Consider the following 19,032-nt stretch of genomic DNA (forward strand, 5'->3'; position numbering starts at 1 on the left):
TTCCATTTCAACGCGCCCTGGTTCCGCCGTCGTCACTCGAAGCTGCGAACGAGTAAATAAGCAACAAAGTAGCCTTGTAGTTCAGGGCATTCCCGGCATATGCTTCATTGACATTGACCGGTAGTAGCGGGTAAACTCACATGTTCTCCGAAGAGTCTATGGCAAAATTCACCAGTTAGCATATGGTCAATATGATATCTTCTCCCTTCTATCCGGCATTGAATGGCTGTATTCCCAAGCGAGCAATTTTTCCCTACTTGGACGTAGACCCTACTGCTCCCAGATCTGGATATTAATTGAAACAGATTACGTGGTCTCGCTTGAAACAATGAGGCTGAAAAGTATACCAGGAATAAAAAAAGGCTCGAAAGTTCGAGGCGCGCCGCGCCGTTTGAACCAATATAACAGAGACTAAAACCATGGACCCAGCACGAGGAGATATGCAGACAATAGGAGAAGTGCCCGGTTTGTGGTGCTTTGATGGCTTACCTTGGTTCCAGCCCCGACTCCGCCTGATATTCACCACGTCAGTATTAGAAGCGGAGATAAATTCCTTGAACGTATCTGTAGGGGCATGTTTTAGAAGATTACCATGAAAGATTTCAGGACCTGTGGGACGTCAGCATTCTAATATACGCGTTCCTGCGGCGTTGGTAAAACAGCTTACGGATCTGACGAATTTTAGGGCAGCCATTGTTGCAGAGGTCCACTGATTGTCTGCCAGATGGATAGGTAAGGAAACAAAATAAGGAGAATAAAATTGCAAGCAAGTATAGAGTAAATTAACTTATTCTGTCCAATGTCTAGACCAGTGTTGGCAGTGCCGATGTCCTCCCGATGGCCATAGTATAGCCGGATGCCGCGAATAAGTTAATCCGCTCCGGCCAAAAAGTGTCAGCCTTGGAGCGCTCACGGATTTAGCTCTGCCTCATCATACAACTGCCAGGCTCTTTCTTGAGGATGATCCAAGAGCAGCCTATCTCTGTGGCAAGATACTCATATCCTTCAATATGCCGGAATCATCACTTGCCTCCTTTGAGTACCTGGAGAAGCTCCCGGGCGTGACTTTCAGACGGCTCTATGAGCAACCGTCTACAGCTCTGGCCGTGTTCCGGCGAATGCTCCCACACCTGGGTAAGTTGCAAGCCGAAAAGACTGTACTTTGATGCACCAGAATCTGATATTCGCTGAGCAGCTAAGTGTTTCGTGATGGGAATGCTATATATGCCCAAACCTTTACTATTGTCTGAGCTGGACAACTGGGTGCGACCAGGCAACAAGAGGTCCGTTTCCCTTGTCCATTCTTGACTTGTCCAGGATCTCATTCGTAGCAGTGAAAAGGGCAAAGCTCTAGCAATTCTATCCCGCCTCCATATCGTGACATCTACCGCCGCGAGCAGAGATGGGCCTCCCGCGCTCAACCTAACCCACAACTTCGCGACCTCTCTCCGACTCGCTTTAACTGGTGGCGGGGACCATGGTTCCTTCGGCATCCCATCAGACAGCACCCAAGACTCCAACATAACTGTCTCTTTCCTCGATGAGTATGCCACGGCCCAATGGGAAGGCATTCTCCACTACGTCGTGAACAGCACCGGTGACCCGTCACTCCTCGGTGCCCAATACCCCTCCGCCAATGTTCGGCAACTCCTCCAGATGGGAGCCCTCGTCGATTCCAAAGGCAAATACAGCGGTGTCGGTATTACCCAGGCCGGCTTCAGTTTCCTCCTGCAAGAGGCCAACGCGCAGGTCTGGACCGTGCTTCTCCTCTGGCTCGAACATGCCGAGGAACTGGCTATGGACCACGTCGATCTACTCTCGTTCTTCTTCCTGCTCGGTTCTCTCGAGCTAGGCCTCGCATATTCCACGACTACCCTTTCAACCACCCAACAATCCATGCTTCCCATCCTCGCAGACTTTGGACTTGTCTATTCTCCCCCTTCATCATCATCATTCTTCCCCACCCGGCTTGCCACAACCCTCACATCCTCCGCCTCGGCACTCCGCTCCATCGCCTCCGGATTCTCCGCAGCTGCAGCCTCCCCCGCCTCCTCCGGTGGTACAACTGGATTCATAGTAATCGAAACCAACTACCGTCTCTACGCCTACACCTCCTCCCCTCTCCAGATCGCCGTTCTTGCCCTCTTCGCCAAACTCTCCACCCGATACCCCAACATGGTATCGGGTCGCGTGACGCGTGACTCTGTCCGCGGCGCGATCGAGCATGGCATCACGGCCGACCAGATTATCTCGTACCTGACGACGCATGCGCACCCACAGCTGCGGCGCAAGACGCCCGTGCTCCCTCCGACGGTCGTTGATCAGATCCGCCTCTGGCAGATTGAGAACGAGCGCATGAAGGCGACGGCAGGCTTCCTGTTCAAGGACTTTGCGTCACTGGCAGAGTATGAAGGCTGCGTCAGGTATGCAGATGAGATTGGTGTGTTGGTGTGGAGGAGTGATGCGAAGAGGAGTTTCTTCGTCACGAAGCATGAGCAGCTGAGGGACTATATCAAGAGTCGAAAGATTAAATAATGGGTCTGAGAAGGCGGGGTGTACTGTCATGCATATTTGGTTTCGCATAGCGTGGCGTTTGGGTTTGGGATAAGGTAAAAGGTCGGTAGCTTCATAGCAAAATAATCTACATCGGTCACGTAAGTATCAAAGAAGATATTCAAATAATTGAACTTTGTCCATTTATTTGCAAATTTCTTGATGTGTTTATTGCTCGGCATATTACCTCTATCAACTATGCCGCCCTTCGTGCCTATCTGTACATGATCCCGTCTCTTCATCAGTGCCTCATTTCTCAATGGCAAAAACTATTCTTACACAACAGCTCCTCCAGCTTCCCACAATTCTTCATTCTTAAGTGCCTCCATAACCTCATCATACTGGTTTGACACCCTTTTCTGGTTAAGGAGGGACCTCTCCATTGCTTTCTTCCGATACATCTTTGCTTCGGCCTTCTTATCGTTCTTCAAAAATCGCTTGTCGCTCAGAACACTCACAGATCTGCTCCTGCTGAAGAACTTCCCAGCCCGAGAGAAGATATTCTCCTTTTCTTGAATTGATCCTCCAATGGGCAGGAGATTCTCGGATTTGAGATTCCTTGCGTATGCCTGCTGGAAGCTCCAGAGGCTCTTCTTGGCATCGGGTGTCTTACAGTGGGTTTCCAACACGGCAAAGACTCGACGGTATCGGAGTTGGTCAGCGTTTGACATGTCATCGTCTTCGAATGACCCCCTTTCATTTTCTATCTCTCGGAGGGCTTCAAGAATAGCTGGTGACTCGAGGTAGTCAATATCAAAGTCCTCGCTGTGAAATTTGTCGTCGAGCGTTCTGTACCGGCCAGCCCAGTAAGCTTGGGGCATACCCGTGCGAACATCTCGAAGGTTAATTTCTGGGTCATTGCTCGGATGGGTCGGCGTACTTGGGCGGGTGACTCTAGAAAAAAAGGCCGCTGGGCCTGAGCTGGATCTGGCTGTATTCGTTTTCGTTGTGTGGCCCCTGAGTGACAAATTGGACGTTGCTTTATGAAGTTTGGTGAGTGAAAACGAGCTTGTTATCGATGTAAGCACCTGGAGTGTGCGGGCTCTGGTGAGCGGTGGCCCTTGCTGTACTGATGGTCCTGGTGTTGGAGCTCGATATTTAGGCTTCGTTTGATGGTTGACCTTCGAGGCCTTCTCTCTATCCTTCTTCTGAGACGGTGGCAAGGCCTGCGTGAAGTTCTCTCCATCCTTCTCCTCGAACGTCGTTGGCAAGACCTGTGTGGGTTTCTCACCCTCGACAACATATTGGTTTCGAACAGGTGCCTTTGCCTTTGAGGCTTGCTTCCTACGGCTGTCAAAATCGCTATGATCACTATCCACAGTAGGATGATTGATACGTTGCCTTTGACCCCCTCCCAGTGAAGCCCGTGTCGGGCTTGGGATTTTCGTTGGTGTTAGGATTCTATTAGAATGCATGAACACTTGAGAAGCAGATGCTGTGAGTCTAGAGGTGGCCACGGTTGGTGTACCACGGAGGTCGATTTCATTTCTGTCAAAAGGTACCAAGCTTCTGTTGCGCTTCCTTCGAACAGCTGGTTTCGTCGATGGAGGAAAGGGGGCTCCAAAATTCACCGACGATTCCGACTTTGGAATGGTTGTTTGTATGGGTGGAAGGAAAGGAGCTCCAAAGTTTACCGATGATCTTGACTTTGGAAGTGAGTTGTAGGTTGGTCTGTATTGACGATCTCGCTCAGAAGTTGTCGGATTAGAGGACGACATGGTCGTATTTGTAACCTGAACTGGATACTATAGTTAGCAGTGGGAACATAAACTTCATTGAGGAGAATTGGATACACCAACCAAGAAATTCAACGGAGGGTATTCTGCAAAGTTGTTGTATTGAAGTTGTTGTTGTGGTTAGGTGAGCAACTCACTCGGACACGAGATGAAATTGGTGGCTGAAGAAGACTTTAACAGTACTTGACGGTAAAAATCGTGCTTGGGGCGAATTGGTTACTGTCAGGACGTGTAATAAGTGAAGTGAAGTTGAGTTGTTGAAGCTTTGTTATGAAATGTCAAGAGCTGGAAACCAGCTCTTGCCCAATTGGGCTTCCTTATGAGGATCGGAAAAGAGCGGTTCGCACGCTCAAGCATATATTCCTCACAACAATCGGATAAAACACCGCTGCAGTTTTGTAGATTCGAGAGAGAAAGAGTGCAAACGTGAAGAAGAGTGGCACAAAGTAGATGTACGATGGGTAGCCGAATTAATAGCTTTGGATGCGTTCTATTGCTCGGCGCTGGGTATACATTTGAGAATAGTCAACAACAAAAAACGACACAATAGAACCTCCCTTCCCATGTAAAACGTTCATCCAAATATACAGAGTAAGAGTAAACGCCTACACGCCAAACGCATATTTCTAAAGTTGCTGTGCCCCATGCAAGCGTTGCTCACCTGCATGATGCTTCTCTGTTTGCAGATGTCGTTAGATGCCGCCTTCAAATCCAGCAGACAATCATAACCGGGCAATATACAGGCTTTGCAGAGCGTGGAGTTGAGTATTTTGTTGCAGCCATATTGCGTCTCATGGCGTTACATGGTGTTTTATCTGTTCTCTTAATTAACAATTACCATTCAATTATTTGCTCCTTATAGACGCGATGTTCTAAGGGCTACATACTCATTATCCAATGCATCCCATCCCTCAATCTGGAACTCAAACTTCATATCTCCCTCGCCGCGTGGTATAGGTTTGCCGAACTCATCCCATAGAGACCTCTCAATAAAGGTTACTTTCCCCTCCCAGTCTACGAGCATAATGGTCTGACGCTGCGTCCCATAAAGGCCACTCATTATTGGTGGTGAAGCAACATTCGGCGTCTCTTCTTCCTCCAACCTCTCCATTGCATCACTCAACTTAGTGTCTGCCTGGATTGTTGTGTCGGATTTTGGTATCCCAACAGCAGGAACCTCATCTCCTATTGACGGGATAAATATTGACTTTCTCAGCTGGAATATGAGCTGGTCGAAAGATTGCCCATTGGCTGGAGGTAATGTGTCCGTGTCCAAGATGTCGAATAGTTTCCGCACCAAGTCATCTTCCCCTAAAGATTCCCTGACGCACTCATCAACAGTCTGCGACAGCTTCTCCTTTCCAAGCTCAACTTTGGGCCAAGTGACTGGATCCATATATGAAGTATTGCTCAACCCATACACCTCTCCTCTCTTTTCCGCAATCCACGGCACCTCCTCAGCGGCTCCGCAGCGATTGCTCACAATAGCCAACGGTGTGACCTCATCCCTCCCGCCTTCCTTTCGCCTCCTCAGCTTGCCACACAGCAGCGAGAAGCCTCCAACATCCTTGACGCCCTCGCCCTCGAGCAGCCTTTCGACAAACGCCCCCGCGTCCTCGTTCTCATTACTCGTCAACCATGCCGTCACCATTCCACCCCTGCTCCGCGACCCCTGCACCGGGTGTTCGATATCATTCGCATCTGTCTCGCGGTAATTCGTCAGGGCAGCAAAGTTGCCGTGTTTCGTAATGCCGAGCCAGGTTCCTTGCTCCTCGCGCTGCAGGTCCCGCGCCGAGAGGATCTCCTGCTTGTTCGCGCGCCACCAGTGCGGGCGCGAGGTTGGGCGTAGGATGAACTCGTCCCGGTTGTCGATGACGACGAGGGCGTACGCGGGGTGCGCCGTCGATACTAGGAGTATGCACATCGTGGATATATGGCCTCTGTGCGACGTGATTTTGGGTATATAATTTGGTAGAGAGAAGACGGTGGTGTCGCGTGCATCATATATATGCGGTGGTGGCGACGAGAACCGATATACGGAAGGGGGGCGAGGTTACGAGGAGACCATAGCATGCAGCACGACGCAGCTCGGGGCCAGACGGGATAATGCAGCTAACTCGGGCTGGAATCGTCAACTAAATTCCTGGGAACTATTTCCCCTTCGGGGTTCTAGGGAGGACAGAAAGTATGGTGTCAAGAACGGATGCAGCATTGCCTGATGTGTTGTCGGCTTTTGACAGGTCCTGCGGGGTAAGCTCGAGTGGACCCGCACACCGTTCATGGGCGGCGGTTGGCCTCAACGTCACAAGCCATGGCTCGGCCCGTGACTGCGATTTCGCAAATAAACAATGTAGTGTAAGGTGTCATGAATTATAAAATTAGACTTCTGCAGATACATTGACGATAATAACATGCAGTTTCTCTTGTAGCTAGTGGGAATCATAGGGATTTGTAGCGTGTTAGATCTCATATATATCCCTACTTCAATCTAGCTTCGACAATATAAAACCATGCTGGTTTGAGGAACTACTGCAATGCATAAATCTCAGTCCCACACGTGCTTTAATTAGCAATTACTTGGTAGGGCTCCGTGTGAGTTAGTACCTGAGCGTGCGGCGGGTTCTTATAGGCCACGAGAATTGTAGCGGCTCCTCGAATGCGACGTCATGACTTGACTTGAGAAACTGAAAATGGCAATTGTGCAAGCTAACAGGCTGCATATGTTCACCGACTTGCCTTTCCAGTCTTTCTGGCCAGGTCTATCCCTGTTAGTCCAAACTCTGTCCTACGGTGGCTCGCCACATATCGTCGCGACTGTCATTGATTGTGTGGTTGAAATTTGGTTCTTGGGTTTAATTTTGCGATCATAACTTGCCATGAAATCCTCAACTCACTGTCGCCCCTTTACATTAAACTGGAATGATGTTTCCCAACCTTAATCTTCTTCTTCTTCATCGCTTCCATCCTCTTCCTTCGTCCCATCGCTCTTCCTATCCTCCTCCCCCTCCCTGGACCCCATCCCACCCACATCCGCATTACACGCACAGTGGCACTCCGGAATCGGGCACTCATTATGCACCTTAAACCAACCTCTCGCATGGTCTGCATGGAACGCATGATCACACTTCATGCAGAAGCTCATGAAGTTCGCGAGTCGCTGATACGGCTCCACAGCGACACGATCCTTATCACTTCGCGGCATGCCTAGCGTCAACAGACAGATGCCACAGCGTGGCAGATGCCGTCCACACTTCGGGCAGCTAATTCCCGCGTGAACGCCAGAGTTATACAGCGGGTTGCGGTCCCCAGTCGCAGAAGCCGCCGAGGCTTTCGGTGTCGAAGCGTTGGAGCCGGTATTGTCGAGATCGTTGGTGAAAGCGGTGTCGCAGTGCATACAACGTAGTGTTACTTGTCGTGGCCGCGGCTTAATAACAGAAAAGCCATCTCTATCCCTACTCTTTTTAGTGCTCTGAACATCAAATCGGCAGCGATCAACGAAGAGGCGATTTTTATTGTGTAGGTCTTGGTAGTCGGCTCGCCACTGCCACACTCTGAAGTCGTCAATGTACAAAGGGGCTGCAAAATGGATAATCAAAGTGGCAGTCTGATAGTCGCCGAACTTCTCAATATAGGCGCTGAGCAGGGACACGGCGCTGTCCGTAATTCCCGTCAGCACGAGGCCTTCGATGTCGCCAGTGCGCACGACTTCTGCGGTTTGTCGGTTGAGCCAGTTAGGAAGCTCAGTGTCGTCGAGGTTATGGAGCGCAACCCCAACTCGGTCTCGCAGTGGTAAAGACGATTCGTTGGCAATTGCGTGCCAATCTCCAGTACTGATGAGTGTATATATTGCCCGGAGATAGGGATCATCAGCCATGTCCGAAAGATCGGACATATTGTAGTCCCACTCTTCCTTTTTAAGTGGTGGATTTCCCTTGACTTGGAGGCTTAGAGCAAGACCGATGAAAAGAAGGTTCTTCCCTCCGCGTTTTAGAGATTCAACTGCTCGCTTCGGATTTTTTTCGAAGAGAGCCCATGCGGCTGCTACTGTATATTGCCCCTTTGCTTCCAGATCCGATAGGTCTTGCTCAAGCTCCGCTGGGGTTTTTCCCCAGCCACATATCGCGAGACACATTTGCCGGTGATGGGGTCGCTTTGTCGGAACGCTTTTGAATAACCCGCGGCCCGCCTTCTTATTAATATCCGCAAGAGCTGCGCTCCAGTCCTCTTCACTTGGTATGGCATCAGTGGTCGGATCAACCAACCTTGATCTATACTTAGCTCCAAGATCATTGTTCCAAATGCTCTGCACGCCCATGTATGCAAGGTTCAACGGGCCGGAAACCATGCCGTCACCAGCAGCAGCGCCTTCTGCACCATCAATCCACACCCACACGTCTTTTAGCCAAGGATCGTCCACAAGGATATTAGCGTTTCTTTGACAGTTAAACAAGTAGCCTTGTTTTATGCGGGCTATCATTAGAGAATTAATTCGATCCGGCCAGGCTTCTTTAGATCCAAGGTCATTCGATTTCCCAGAAAATAACTGTTCGTGGCGTTCCCTACTTGAGAGAATGCGACTTGAGAGTAATCCATCCAACCCTTTGCCAGAAAGTTCATTTGAACGGGCCATGGAGCTTTCGTCGGGCGCAACAAGTACAGTGTCGAATTTTGAAGTAGTACCTGGGCTTGTCGGAGAAAGCGGGGGTTCGGATTTTTTTATCTTTCCGTCAGGGCCGAATTCAATATCCTTCCGTTTCTGCGACTCAAGCAGCGGTTTTAAAACGGCTTCTCTTTCTTTCTCGTCCGAAAACTTCGGTACGGTTCCCCGACTTGTATCTGGCATGGTGTTAGCACGGCTGGTCTGAACTAGGTTGAGATATTTCACATACGCTTTGCTCTCGATGAGAAGTCCATCAAGTCCAGAACAAGGTTTCGAGACAAAGATGGTTTCAAAATGACGCCCATCTTGTGATTGCTTCGTCGTGTGATAACTCTAGGCTGGTAGTACGAAGAGCCGAGTGTCACCCAGTCGAATGATACTATACGGTCATCATGAGAATACCCAAAGTCCTCATTAAAGTAGGGGTATTGCAAATCATGTGACCTTTTAACTTCCAGCAACTCTGGTGATCCTTCAGTATCATTCTCAGACATTGGCTCTATGTATTCTTTTTCGGTGCAAATGAGTTGCAACTCTCCAGCGCTGGAAAGGACGGCCAGGAGACCGCGCTGGTCCCGACAATACCTTAAACTTCGAATATTCGTGTCATACTTCGAGTCGATTACTCTGTTGAGTTTCAAAGCGCATCCCCAAGGCACATCGCTCGAGTCTACTGTGTCATTGTACATCTTCGAAGCCACTTGGCGAGACGTAGCTCGGCGATCCCATATCATAACGGCCGGTGAATCAAGGGACGATGAAGCAAAGTAGTTAGGGTCCCTATGATCAATCGCCAGATTATTGTTGCACCTTGTTTGAAAACTTATAACGGCACCATTGGGATCTATATGCCGTCAGCCAAGTTCAAATAGGTCTGCCGGGGAAACGAACCGCGAAGGTCATGAATTCTGACGCTTTGATTCTTCACCCCCACTACCAACGTTTGGGGCTGGTCCTCAAACCATCGAGTGCTCGTTATTGCGACACTTGCTTCTAATTTATGAAGCGGATCAGCGGGAAATGGCGGCGTTTGCCAACCCTTCTTCGAAGGATCCCAATTTGATAGGCGCTGGTTTATATCCCAGATGTGCAGGCACTGGTCATTTCGTACTCGATCGAGGCCAACTGCCAATAGCCCGGTGGTATTGAAAGCAACTGCCTGGCAAGTTCTCTGGAGCTTCAATGGTAATATCATAGAGTCGTTCGAGCCATCATCTACGCGTAGGAGATGAACCTCTCCGCTCTTAGTCCCAAGAGCAACAAGACCAGGGTTGCTTGGGGACCAATCATAGGTCCCAAACCCTTGGAAATCGGTGTATTTTGCTACATCCTCATAATCAAATTGTTCCGGGACAACCTGCCCTGTGGGTTTATGCAGTTGTAAAATCCGGTAGTTGACGTTGATGGATAAGAACTCATCTCTTGTCCGGTTGGGCGACCACCGGATAATGCCATCGCCGCGGTCCATGATGAAAATACTACTCTTTTGAGTTATTTCGTCTTAGAGCCCTATCCATTGAACATGCTAGTTTCTTAATCCTCAAAGCATGCTGGATGATGGAGGTGATGCCGTCAGGTGTCAGGTGATGGAGGTTTGTCACCAGTCTCTTAAAGCCGCATATCGTTGTACAGAAACTTGAATAATGCAAAGAATACCTCAAAATATCATCCTAATAACCAATACATATAAAGAAGAGACAGTACAACTTGTAAGTGCGGTGCAATTGGATTGAAACGAAGCTCTACAGAGAGTGGACCGCGATAAGGAGGTTAATCCGATCCGTCGGCAAAACTTTAATCCGTTGTCAGAAAGTTACATCGCAAATCAACGAGAATTCAATCCAGACGCAGGAATACCTTTACAGTAACCCAACTTACTCCCCAGAGGCAAAATGGCCGCCAAACGGTCACACGAGGATTTGGATGGCATCCATGAATCAAGACAGCCGCAGGTCCACCGGGACGACCCAAAACCTGCAAAGAAACCCCGCCGAGAGGGTCCTCCAAAGATCAGGAAGCAAGTGCACGCATCCAGTGTGAATGCTGTCAAGAAGCGGATACGTGATGTGACTCGTCTTCTTTCACGATCGGAGGATTTGCCAGCAGATGTCCGTCTCGAAAACGAGCGAGCACTCGCTGCTTACCAGCAAGAACTGAATGCTGCGGACGAGGAGAAGACAAGGCAGCGAATGATAAAAAAGTACCACATGGTACGGTTCTTTGGTAAGTTTGGGTCCCCGAAGAGTCTTTTAACTTTTATTAACATCCGTCACAGAGAGACAAAAGGCGACGAGAACGCTCAAAAAACTAAAGAAGCGCCTGCTAGAAGCGACAACCGGGGAGGAAGTCGAGGATATCAAAGCTCAGATGCACATCGCCGAAGTTGACCTTCACTACGCTCATTCATACCCGCTGAATGAACGTTACGTCAGTTTATATCCACCTAAGGGCGCCGAGGAGAGTGAAGACAAACAAAAGGATGCTGTGAAGCCACCGATGTGGGCAGAGATTGAAAGGCGGATGGAGGAAGGCACACTGAAGGAGCTACGGTACGGTGTGAGAGAGGGGCATGTCGAGAAGCCAAAGACGGTCCGGCAGAAACCAGCAACAACAAAACCACGACTTGCGTCGGAGACTCAGAATTCCAAGAAGAGGGCCGAACCAGGGGAACGTGTGGGACAGAAAGAACGTGTGCCGGAACCGCAGGACTACACCTTGAACCGCAGAGAGAGGAGGAAGGCTATGATTAAGACTGGCGCTTTAATAACGACGAAGGCGGCCAAGAAGCCCGCAATCCACGAGCCAATGGCTAACGAGGTGGACAATGATGACAACGGCAGCGATGGAGGATTCTTTGAATGATTTGTATAGAACATATATGATTCTGTGGAGTTTTGATAACTTCCGGTATACCCAATACGGATACACACTTTTACATACCCTCATGACTGTTCGCCCCTCTTGAAATTAATTGAGGCATTCTGTATCTACCGAAAACACACGTTGGCCGCCCAAAAGTTCGAAGTAGAACCGTGTGTGTGAAGCAGAGAAATTAATATGTTGTTTGCTATATTTTCGAGTAACTTGCTTGGATATTACAGCTTTGAGTGATTCAGAGCATTTACTTTATTTACAGTTTCTGTAAACACGGCGCTCATTCACGGTTTCTCTTCTGAATTTCGGGCGGCACGAGTATCCTCAAATAATTGGAAGGTGCTAAACATGGTTCTCTGAGATGCAAGGTCTGCTTTAATGCATGTTCCAGTACTCCTCTCTTTCACCATCCTTGGAATGTTTGCTTCACCACACCGAAAAACAAACATCCTCAAGCCTTCCGAATTAACTTGCTACCTTCTTCACTAACCAAGTCCTCCAAGCTCACTTAAAGATAGCATTGCTTTATTATATTAAGTTCTAATCTCACCTCTCTTTAGCCCTTAAATTTAGACACCATTCACAACTGTTGCTTCTCAGCTAGCGATGGAGACCACAGCACCGCAGGCAACACCCCCACCGTCAGGTGTCACATTCATAAGCATCGAAGATTTCGATGCCAGTTTTCCAGCTCCAGAAATCGGTCAACCCTATGTGCAACATGTTCCTCCACTAGTTCAGTCATCCACAGCGGACTCGAGCGTGGCGGTGAACGACAAGGCAGGCAGTGAGAGCGGGGGCTCCACCACATCGACTCCAGATCTGGGCACCATTAACTGGATTGGCAAGCTCCAAGGTACTTAAAGTCGCCTTCTCACTAACCCTAAACCCATATTAACTTTATCGTAGAATACCACCAAATCCACCCCAAAGTAGGAAAACATGTATTCACAGAGTCCGCTACTCCAGGCTTCCCGCCTCGATTCGTTTGCTCTGTGAAAATCGGTGAGCGCCCCGAGCCATTCAACTCGACGAACAACTTCGGCAACAAGAAACAAGCAAAGCAGCACTGCTGCAAACTCGCCATCGAATGGCTTGTTGAGAACGGGCACATGCCTTCCATAGATTCTGTTTCCTTCCCGAAACAGCATCAGGTGGCTCCGCAGGCTAAGGCGGGGTCCACCGCCAGTGCCGCGCAGATGACTCCCGGTGCTGAAATCGCACAGATCTGTTTCGAGTTGCGCATGGGCCTTCCGGCGTATGTTATTAAGAGTGAGCCTGCTGGGTCAGCGCTTTGGAGCGGATATGCCCATTTCCCGTCCAACCACCTTGTTGACGGCCGAGTTGGAGAATTCAGGAACGTCTTTGGCAAAAATAATGCCAAGGGAGACTGTCAACTGGAAGTACTGAAGTTCCTGAAGGAAATTAAGAGGGATAAGGAGAGTGCGGTGTTGGATGATGGGGCTAAGGGGTGCAGGGAGACCGCGGCTATGGAAGGGGTCGAGGGACACAAGGAGGTCACGGCCATAGGAGCATAAGGTAGCTTTGCTTTCAAGTCTGGGATATATTGCGAAGCAAACTTTCACTAAATCATCCCCTTGCCGACCTCATCCTTCCTCTCCTCCCACAGCGTCTTCCCAGAACAAGAGCAGACAGTCTTATCGTTGTCCCAAACTCCTGGGCTGCGAGCAATCACTCCCACGAGAGTGTTGTCGTCATTCTTCTCAAACTTCCCCTCTCCATCGTGCTGCCTCGAAACCACGATGCTTCGCCCTATCATTTCCCAGATCTGGATTGGCTTGTCGATAAATACGCTTCCCAAACCATTTCCATCCACATTAACAGTTCCCAGACGGCCCTTTAATCCCTGTGGCCCTTCCTTAACTGGGTCTTTCCACATAGCTCCCGTCGATATGACGCCTTGCGAAATATCGCCAGTCTCGCGGATTGTTGCATCGTACTTTCCGGGCGCCAGTCCACGTATCGTGAGGTCAAACAGGGTCAACGAACTTGAGACCTGCACCATCCTTATAAGCCCCTTCACCTTGTCAGATAGTTGCTGCGAATGAGTCTCGAGGATACACACAGCAGAGCCTATGCTATTTAGTAAACTGTCTTCGCACGTGACCACATATACTTGGAGCTTACCGTCTGTAGTCCCAGTGCCCCGTAGAATGGCATCTCTCCCTGTTCCCTGGATCGCTGAAACAATTGCAGATGGCGCAGCTATATCACAGTCAGTTAAAAACACTGTTCTTCCAAGGACAACCATGTTCGGCTAGGTGGGGAATGACGAACCAGTTCCCTCGATGGATATTAATTGGTCTTTTAAATTTGCATTAACTTTTGTAATTCCCTCAAGCTTGTGCAGCGAGCCAGACACGTCCTGGACACAGCTCTCACAGGTCATAGGGACGGCAAATAGCGTCTAGTATTGAGGTCAGTTATGATTGTCATGGCGGGGCTCCGGAAAACGGAGTCACAGTACCTGGAATGGGGTAGTTATCGCCATGGTTATATTAATATCGGAGTTGCCGGAATCGAACGTATGGTAAAATCAAATCTCGCAGCCATAAAATTGTATAGTTTTGGGGGATTTATGGAAGTGCGTACAGCAGATGCTAGAAGTTTAGATGCTGAATAATTCATCACTGGACGGAATGACGATTGCGGTGCCCATTGATAATCCGTCCCGGAGCTACCCGCCGCGGGGTGCCCCACGTTTGGATTGTATGGTACCAGAAATTGAATTCTCAGGATCTAACGATGAGACATGCATTTTAAAGTTCAGATAGTGTTGATTCTATAGTGGCTAAGTCTTACCAGAATATGATGTCTATATCCATATCCAGGAACAGGTAGGTATTGTAAAAATCACTAAATCTAAAAACCTCCCTCTACTATCCAGCACAATATCACAATCTAAATGCTCTTCACCCTTTGACTGCCCCAGTTCACCGGCTTAGCTTCCTCTCCACGAGGAAAAAGGAGCTTAGCACCGACGCCAACAAGACAACAGCGGCGAGCCCAAAGGAAGCCGAGACCGCCTTCTGATAGCACTGGCGCACCACCTCCCTAACCTCCGGCGTCAGTTTCTCGAGGTATTCCAAGCTCTCCCGCACTCCCTGTACAATCTTCTCAGTCTCCTCCCCATCCCCCAACATCTTTGCCAACTGATCTCTTAGTCGCTGCTGCACCAACGCTGCACTGAGCGAGACGCCCACTGCAGACCCGAGAGATCGGAAGAGATAGCTGCATGCTGTGACGATTGCCATATCAGACGGGTCGGCACACGCAACCAAGGCAATGAGCGTTGTCGTCACGGAGATACCGCCTCCGAGACCCGTCACGGCGAATGCGACCAGTGTCGCCAAAGTACTCGTCACAAGTACGCCGGAGCACAGGAAGATGGTGGTTATCCCCGTGACCATCATAGTGTACCCCGAAATCGTGAGCCAGTAGTACTTGCCCGTCTTCTGCATGATGATGCCGCCGCCGACGGAGCCGGTGACGGAGCCGATGATGCCGGGAATCAATAGGAGACCTGCTTCCGTGGAGGTGTATCCAGAGACGGCCTGGAAAAATAGCGGGACGTAAAAGATCATTGCAAAGTAGCCTGCGAAGGCGAAGAAGTTGCATATGAGTGGTGGCGAAAGCAGCCTGTTGAATATAATCCCACTTGGGGCAAAGGGGTGCGAGACGTAGTGTTCGACCACCATGAATAGGATGTAGATGGGTATAGAGGTAGCCAGGAGCGAGATTGTCAGGGTGCTAGTCCAGGAAGTGTTCGAGCCAAGGTCGAGGCCCACTAGGAGCGAGCATGTGGCGATAATGAGGAGCGATGCGCCCAGGAAGTCGATGCGGCCGAGACGAGTGACCCAGTGTGCACGGGGTGCAGCGGGGAGGTCGAGCCTCAAGGAGACTGCGGTGAAGGCTAGGACGCACATTGGAACTTGCAAAAGGAAGGCCCTGTGTGTTCCGTTAGTCTTCAGACACAACACAATGAGTCGAGGGTCGTGAGAAAATCCGACTTACCATCGCCATCCTATCGAATCCGCCAGCAATCCGCCCAGTGGTGCACCGCTAGACGCCCCAAGTGCGTAGATAATATTGAGATACCCCTGCCACTTCCCTCTTTCCCTCAGCGGAATGATGTCGCTCAGCAGGACACTCACCACCGTCGACATGCCGCCTCCGCCAATACCAGCAAAAGCCCGCGCAGCAATCAGCTCTCCCATATTCCGCGCCAAACCGCAGAAGAGGCATCCGATGCCGAAAATGGTGTAGGCGCTCAGGAGAGCCATCTTGCGGCCGAAGATGTCACTCAGCTTGCCATACAGAGGCTGGAAGGTGGTAAGGGTGAGGAAGTACCTAGACAATTGTTAGTTGGGGATGATCCCAAGAAATAAGGGGAGAATAAGTACGCTGTGGCTATCCAGCTGGTGCTATTAAGAGCGTTCATCTCGCTGCCAATCTTGGCGTACGTGGAGACGATGATGGTCTGGTCCAACGCAGCGAGGAAAACCTGTATGCCTCGTTAGACTATAGCACCTAGAAGGAATCATTCGGATACTTACTCCGATCCCAACAGCAGGAAGCAGGATATACATTTTCGCAGCAACCTCTGGCAAGCCCTCCATCAACGGATTCGGCGCCTGCCCCATCTCAGGGGCCTCCTCGTCTCCAATTCTGCCATCGTCGCCGACGGGTTCCTCAATAGGCTCATTGGGAACTATAGTCAATCCCCCATCTCTCGTCTTCCCATAAGCATTGGCGAGTAGGGGCGATGTTTCTGAGGGAGACGCATCGCCCGCATTGTCTCTACTACCGAGAGCCATTCCGCGTCCCCTACTGGATGACGGGAGCTTTAAATGCTGACTGGTGTCTTAGGAAGGAGAATACTTCCCAGTAGGGCGGTATTGCGATGCTAAAAGTTCCCAGCCAGGCCCCACTGCGTTTCCTGCGATCGAACTCCCAACTATCGAGACGCACTCGCGCCTTTTTGCGATAATTCCCTGACCGACGCGGTTCGGAAGTCTCGATGGAGTCACCCCGCCTCGATTGCTCAGCAACAAGGAAATTCGACCGTGCTGATAAGACGCGATATCACGTGGTTAACTGGGCCTCCCCATCCGCCGAACTCGATTCCATAAAAATTAGATGCATTATTTCATATATAGTTATAATCCTCATACGCTGCTACTCGCTTCGCAACTTGTTCGCTCACATGGGTATCTAAACAGTGTCATCGCCCTCATCACCTGTGCCAAGCGGCACCAGAACGGACAGGAACGTCCTCTTCGTCTCCCGCATCGGCGATCATCTCCTTGATCCAGACTTGCTCACTCATCATAACCTCCTTCTCGATCCTCCGCATAGTATCTAACTCTTCCAGCATGCCTCTAACCAGCGTCGTGTACCCCTCGACAGCGGTTGCGAGGCTGCTCTTGACCTCTACTTCTCCCAAGTCAGCGAGCTTATCCCTCCACTCCTCCAGCTTCCTAGCTTGGACTCTGCAATCATCGCTCCAGCTCCCATCAATGTCCTCGATAAACATGACTTCGTCGCCATCCAGGAGATGTCCTCTTTCACGCCCTTGGTGGATATCCACGACAGTGTGCATCCACCTTTCAAACCTTCTCACAATCCTGGCGTACTTTCCGCCTGATTCGCCCATACCCCACACGCCAGTAACCACCTCATCTAGAACCTGAATCTTCTCCTCCAATCCCCATCCCGGCATGCCGCTGTCCGCCCATACTTTCAGGGCCAGGGCGTTGGTCTTGCCATGCTGTGCCTCCTCTTGTGCCACCAACCCCTCGTGCTTCCTCACCAATGTCTCAAACTTGTGACCTAGCTTGTTCCTTGCACTGTCCCGCCATTGATCTTGTACCGATGCTGCGTCACGGTGAAGAAGGTGTAATTGTAATAATTCTGCTTGTAGCCGAGCTGTCTCGGCCGATATCGCAACGTTCGAGGGCAATTTACTCGGCGACGGAGCTGCCAGCAAGCTCGCTGTTGTCGGTTTCGGTGCTATAGATTTGGCTGGTGAATAATGCTGTTGTAGGGTGGAGAAGTTAGGGCGGTGTAGAGCCGGGTTGGGAGCTTGCTTAGTTTCTGACGGCGGCCTGAGAGTCGTCGTGGAGCTGAGTTGAGTGACTGAAGTATTCCGCGTGTGTTTAGAAGCTGGCGGTCGGATGGAGGGCGCACTGCCGGTAGAGGTGGTGCGGGCGTGTCGAGATGTGGTGCTGGGTCGTCTTTGCAGGCCAGTAGAAGACGCTTGCTCAGTGGGCGTCTTGGAGCCGCTGCGGAGGGGCGCGCCTCTCTGGTTGTCGGAAGACAGTGGTGGCCTACTGACGGATGGTCTGTTGTCGGAGCTCAATGGTGGTCTGGTTGTTACAGACCGTGGGGGCCGCATAGAGCCATCGTTGGCTCCGGACTGGGAGCTTAATGGCGGTCTGGTCGTCACAGGCCGTGGTGGAGGGCGCATAGAGCCATCACTTGATCCAGGTCGAGTGCTAGCTGGCGCCGCCCTTTGCGATATACTGCCCGTTCGTGTGAGTCGTGACGTAGAAGTGCTCGAGCTGGGAGGTCTCATGGGCAGCTTGCTTGGGGATTGGCTTCCCGTCCTGGCCGAGTCAACCAGGTCTCCACCGCGGCTCCTCCCCCCGGGCGCATCTGGAGCTTGTTCGCTATTCGACCCATTTAATCTCGACTTCAAGTCAATCCCCGCATTGGGCTTTCGTATGGAACGCGTCCGGCTCGGAAGTGGTGCAGTTGCCATTGTTCTGCTTCATTTACAGGCATTTGTTTATTTTGTTGCTGTTGTGAGAGAGCCGAGAAAGTGGAGAGGGTTGGTCTCTCGGGTGACGACTAATAGCGAATAGAGGGGCACAGGGGCACACTCACATGGGGATTTTGCCTAACAGATAGAGGTGCATTACCCTAACTTGCCTTATGACGACGCTATTCTACTAGAGATTTACACATCGGATATCGGCTGAGTGAGTGAGTTATTTATTTTTGATTTTTATTATAATATTTGCTATATTATGGCTCTACCTCTCTCACCGCCGTCTACAATACCTCAACCTCAAAACTTATTTTTCTCTGTTTCTATTCCTGTATCTGTCTCCTAAAAAACCCCACATCAGCTTATTTTGCTCTTCAGTGGTCGGTCAGGCCGTGCTAAGTATACGCATAGTCTGG

At 50.3% G+C, this 19,032-nt stretch overlaps 9 protein-coding genes across 9 annotated transcripts; 3 read left to right on the forward strand and 6 right to left on the reverse strand.

The window, feature by feature from the left end:
* Positions 1-946: 946 nt before the first annotated feature.
* Positions 947-2,653, forward strand: TFB2 (RNA polymerase II transcription factor B 52 kDa subunit). The gene is made up of 3 exons (XM_059463323.1): positions 947-1,134; positions 1,196-1,283; positions 1,335-2,653. Exons 1-3 carry the CDS (start codon positions 1,011-1,013, stop codon positions 2,533-2,535), a joined length of 1,413 nt encoding a protein of 470 aa, XP_059320041.1. The 5' UTR covers positions 947-1,010; the 3' UTR covers positions 2,536-2,653.
* Positions 2,654-2,828: 175 nt separating this feature from the next.
* VE01_01010 (uncharacterized protein) lies at positions 2,829-4,271 on the reverse strand (the record flags this gene model as incomplete). The annotated part of the gene is made up of 1 exon (XM_018270538.1): positions 2,829-4,271. One exon carries the CDS (start codon positions 4,269-4,271, stop codon positions 2,829-2,831), a length of 1,443 nt encoding a protein of 480 aa, XP_018134461.1.
* Positions 4,272-5,145: 874 nt separating this feature from the next.
* Positions 5,146-6,213, reverse strand: VE01_01011 (uncharacterized protein; the record flags this gene model as incomplete). The annotated part of the gene is made up of 1 exon (XM_018270539.1): positions 5,146-6,213. One exon carries the CDS (start codon positions 6,211-6,213, stop codon positions 5,146-5,148), a length of 1,068 nt encoding a protein of 355 aa, XP_018134460.1.
* A 462-nt stretch (positions 6,214-6,675) lies between these two features.
* VE01_01012 (uncharacterized protein) lies at positions 6,676-10,669 on the reverse strand. Its single transcript, XM_018270540.2, has 3 exons — positions 9,841-10,669; positions 9,179-9,793; positions 6,676-9,125 (listed from the first exon to the last, which is right to left on the reverse strand). The coding sequence occupies exons 1-3, from the start codon at positions 10,415-10,417 to the stop codon at positions 7,225-7,227; spliced, it is 3,093 nt and encodes a 1,030-aa protein (XP_018134463.1). The 5' UTR covers positions 10,418-10,669; the 3' UTR covers positions 6,676-7,224.
* A 133-nt stretch (positions 10,670-10,802) lies between these two features.
* On the forward strand, positions 10,803-12,000 carry EFG1 (18S rRNA maturation protein). Its single transcript, XM_018270541.2, has 2 exons — positions 10,803-11,172; positions 11,225-12,000. Exons 1-2 carry the CDS (start codon positions 10,842-10,844, stop codon positions 11,809-11,811), a joined length of 918 nt encoding a protein of 305 aa, XP_018134462.1. The 5' UTR covers positions 10,803-10,841; the 3' UTR covers positions 11,812-12,000.
* VE01_01014 (uncharacterized protein) lies at positions 12,001-13,477 on the forward strand. The gene is made up of 2 exons (XM_018270542.2): positions 12,001-12,679; positions 12,733-13,477. The coding sequence occupies exons 1-2, from the start codon at positions 12,430-12,432 to the stop codon at positions 13,359-13,361; spliced, it is 879 nt and encodes a 292-aa protein (XP_018134457.1). The 5' UTR covers positions 12,001-12,429; the 3' UTR covers positions 13,362-13,477.
* On the reverse strand, positions 13,371-14,457 carry CCS1 (copper chaperone). Its single transcript, XM_018270543.2, has 4 exons — positions 14,312-14,457; positions 14,122-14,251; positions 13,972-14,049; positions 13,371-13,917 (listed from the first exon to the last, which is right to left on the reverse strand). Exons 1-4 carry the CDS (start codon positions 14,333-14,335, stop codon positions 13,409-13,411), a joined length of 741 nt encoding a protein of 246 aa, XP_018134456.1. The 5' UTR covers positions 14,336-14,457; the 3' UTR covers positions 13,371-13,408.
* Positions 14,458-14,777: 320 nt separating this feature from the next.
* On the reverse strand, positions 14,778-16,661 carry VE01_01016 (uncharacterized protein; the record flags this gene model as incomplete). The annotated part of the gene is made up of 4 exons (XM_018270544.1): positions 14,778-15,792; positions 15,859-16,194; positions 16,248-16,348; positions 16,401-16,661. The coding sequence occupies 4 exons, from the start codon at positions 16,659-16,661 to the stop codon at positions 14,778-14,780; spliced, it is 1,713 nt and encodes a 570-aa protein (XP_018134459.1).
* Positions 16,662-17,080: 419 nt separating this feature from the next.
* VE01_01017 (uncharacterized protein) lies at positions 17,081-18,607 on the reverse strand (the record flags this gene model as incomplete). The annotated part of the gene is made up of 1 exon (XM_018270545.1): positions 17,081-18,607. One exon carries the CDS (start codon positions 18,605-18,607, stop codon positions 17,081-17,083), a length of 1,527 nt encoding a protein of 508 aa, XP_018134458.1.
* Between the last annotated feature and the right edge of the window lie 425 nt (positions 18,608-19,032).

Source organism: Pseudogymnoascus verrucosus (genome assembly GCF_001662655.1).
Source record: "Pseudogymnoascus verrucosus strain UAMH 10579 unplaced genomic scaffold scaffold_3, whole genome shotgun sequence".
NCBI classification, from domain to species: Eukaryota; Fungi; Ascomycota; class Leotiomycetes; order Thelebolales; family Thelebolaceae; genus Pseudogymnoascus; species Pseudogymnoascus verrucosus.

Excerpts from the sequence above, each read along its gene's own strand:
- TFB2 (XM_059463323.1), top strand. The coding sequence starts at position 1,011 with ATGCCGGAATCATCACTTGCCTCCTTTGAGTACCTGGAGAAGCTCCCG. Across the intron at positions 1,135-1,195 it reads GCGAATGCTCCCACACCTGG|CTAAGTGTTTCGTGATGGGA; the intron begins GTAAGTTGCAAG and ends TTCGCTGAGCAG. Across the intron at positions 1,284-1,334 it reads GTGCGACCAGGCAACAAGAG|TGAAAAGGGCAAAGCTCTAG; the intron begins GTCCGTTTCCCT and ends CATTCGTAGCAG.
- VE01_01012 (XM_018270540.2), bottom strand. The coding sequence starts at position 10,417 with ATGGACCGCGGCGATGGCATTATCCGGTGGTCGCCCAACCGGACAAGA. Across the intron at positions 9,794-9,840 it reads CAGAATTCATGACCTTCGCG|ATCCCAATGGTGCCGTTATA; the intron begins GTTCGTTTCCCC and ends GACGGCATATAG. Across the intron at positions 9,126-9,178 it reads CTTCTCATCGAGAGCAAAGC|ATACAAGTCGGGGAACCGTA; the intron begins GTATGTGAAATA and ends ACACCATGCCAG.
- EFG1 (XM_018270541.2), top strand. The coding sequence starts at position 10,842 with ATGGCCGCCAAACGGTCACACGAGGATTTGGATGGCATCCATGAATCA. Across the intron at positions 11,173-11,224 it reads CCACATGGTACGGTTCTTTG|AGAGACAAAAGGCGACGAGA; the intron begins GTAAGTTTGGGT and ends CATCCGTCACAG.
- VE01_01014 (XM_018270542.2), top strand. The coding sequence starts at position 12,430 with ATGGAGACCACAGCACCGCAGGCAACACCCCCACCGTCAGGTGTCACA. Across the intron at positions 12,680-12,732 it reads CTGGATTGGCAAGCTCCAAG|AATACCACCAAATCCACCCC; the intron begins GTACTTAAAGTC and ends ACTTTATCGTAG.
- CCS1 (XM_018270543.2), bottom strand. The coding sequence starts at position 14,335 with ATGGCGATAACTACCCCATTCCAG. Across the intron at positions 14,050-14,121 it reads AATATCCATCGAGGGAACTG|CTGCGCCATCTGCAATTGTT; the intron begins GTTCGTCATTCC and ends ACTGTGATATAG. Across the intron at positions 13,918-13,971 it reads GGGCACTGGGACTACAGACG|GCTCTGCTGTGTGTATCCTC; the intron begins GTAAGCTCCAAG and ends TAAATAGCATAG.